We start from the raw sequence: 1,439 nt of genomic DNA on the forward strand, positions 1-1,439 counted from the left end.
CCTTGTGTCTCACACTTAGATGTTCACACTGATCCTTGTGTCTCATGCTTAGATGTTCACACTGATCCTGTGTCTCATGCTTAGATGCTCACACTGATCCTTGTGTCTCCTGTTTAGATGTTTACACTGAGAGTCTACCTTGCAGAGAGCTGCTGAGCTTCCTGCAAAAGAACATCATCATTGCAGCCGCTGCTGTGGCTGCAATCCTCCTGGTCACAATATTGGTGGTGCTTGCGTTGGTCACATACATAAGGCGGAAGAAGGCCAGGTTAGTGGCTCTCGGCGTCCATCCCATCTTCCTTTTAAGAAGTCAGGAACGGTGGTGGAGAGATGGCTCCGATTCTATTCCCAGCACAGGGTGGCTCTTAGCCATCTGCAGCTCTGGTTCCAAGGGATCTCATCTAGTCTTCTGGTCTAGTCTTCTGGTCTCCAGAGCACTGCATGCATGTGGTACTTGCTGGCAAAACACCCTATAAGATAACGAGAAAAGACAAGAAACCGAACAATCAACTCAGGGAGTTTGAAACACAGTTGCTTCTTAAAGATCCCAGATGTAAGAGGAAGAAGGCAGGAACGTCTTCCTGTTGGGCCTCAGCATCTCCCAGCATGCTTGATAAAAGTTCCCAGGTGAGCTGGGCGGAGATGGCGCACGCCTTCCCAGCACTTGAGAGGCAGAGGCAGGCAGATCTTCGTGAGTTAGAGGCCAGCCTGGTCTACAAGAGCTAGCTCTAGGACAGGATCCAAAGCTACAGAGAAACCCTGTCTCGAAAGCAAACAGTTCCCAGGTGGTGGGTTTCGGCACCATCTAGCAATTCTGAGGCACACCGGGGCTTTGGAGTCTCCGACTTGGGCTATGTGTGCCTCAAGGCCATGCAAGTCTGAGAGAAAACTGAAGGGGAAATGGCAGAGAAGGGAAACTAGGACTGTATTCTGCCCCTCCCCCACCCAAACAGGATTCCTCTATGTAGCCTTGGCTGTCCTGGCACTCACTTTGTAAGTTCCGACTGTCCTGAAATTTGCTTTGTAGACCAGGCTGGCCTTGAACTCAGAGACCCAGCTGCTTCTGCCTCCTGAGTGCTGGGATTGAAGGTGTATGCCACCATCCCAGGCTATGGGAACTAGGGCTCTAGGTGTGGGAAAAGTCAAAGCATGGCTCTCGGAAGGTGTGAACGGGCAAGATGGTGGAGAAGAGACCAAGGCTGAATTCACACCATGAAGTCTGTTCACACTGGTTCAGCTTCCTGCTTAGACTATGGACATGTGGTTCTGCTAGCTGCTAAATAGCCGCTTTCTAGAACCCGGCATGGCCCTGCTCTTTAGGCAAAGTGGAAGGGAGTTCAGATCTAAGGGCTTCTGAAAATAATCTTGGCTCACTTTATAACCCTGACCTGGGTCCATCCTTGGACCAGACATTTTCTCTCGAAAAGAACTGGTTAGCC

The 1,439-nt window shown here is 50.5% G+C and overlaps 1 protein-coding gene across 1 annotated transcript in view; it reads left to right on the plus strand.

Moving 5' to 3' along the window:
* The window catches only part of LG2H2orf92 (linkage group 2 C2orf92 homolog), a 24,501-nt gene that overhangs the window by 20,305 nt on the left and 2,757 nt on the right, over positions 1–1,439 (plus strand). Inside the window, exon 5 of the mRNA XM_026785609.1 lies at positions 118–268. Coding sequence (XP_026641410.1) covers positions 118–268 — 151 coding nt within the window. The remainder of the gene's footprint in view (positions 1–117; positions 269–1,439) is intronic.

Source organism: Microtus ochrogaster, linkage group LG2, assembly GCF_000317375.1.
Source record: "Microtus ochrogaster isolate Prairie Vole_2 linkage group LG2, MicOch1.0, whole genome shotgun sequence".
Taxonomy (NCBI): Eukaryota; Metazoa; Chordata; class Mammalia; order Rodentia; family Cricetidae; genus Microtus; species Microtus ochrogaster.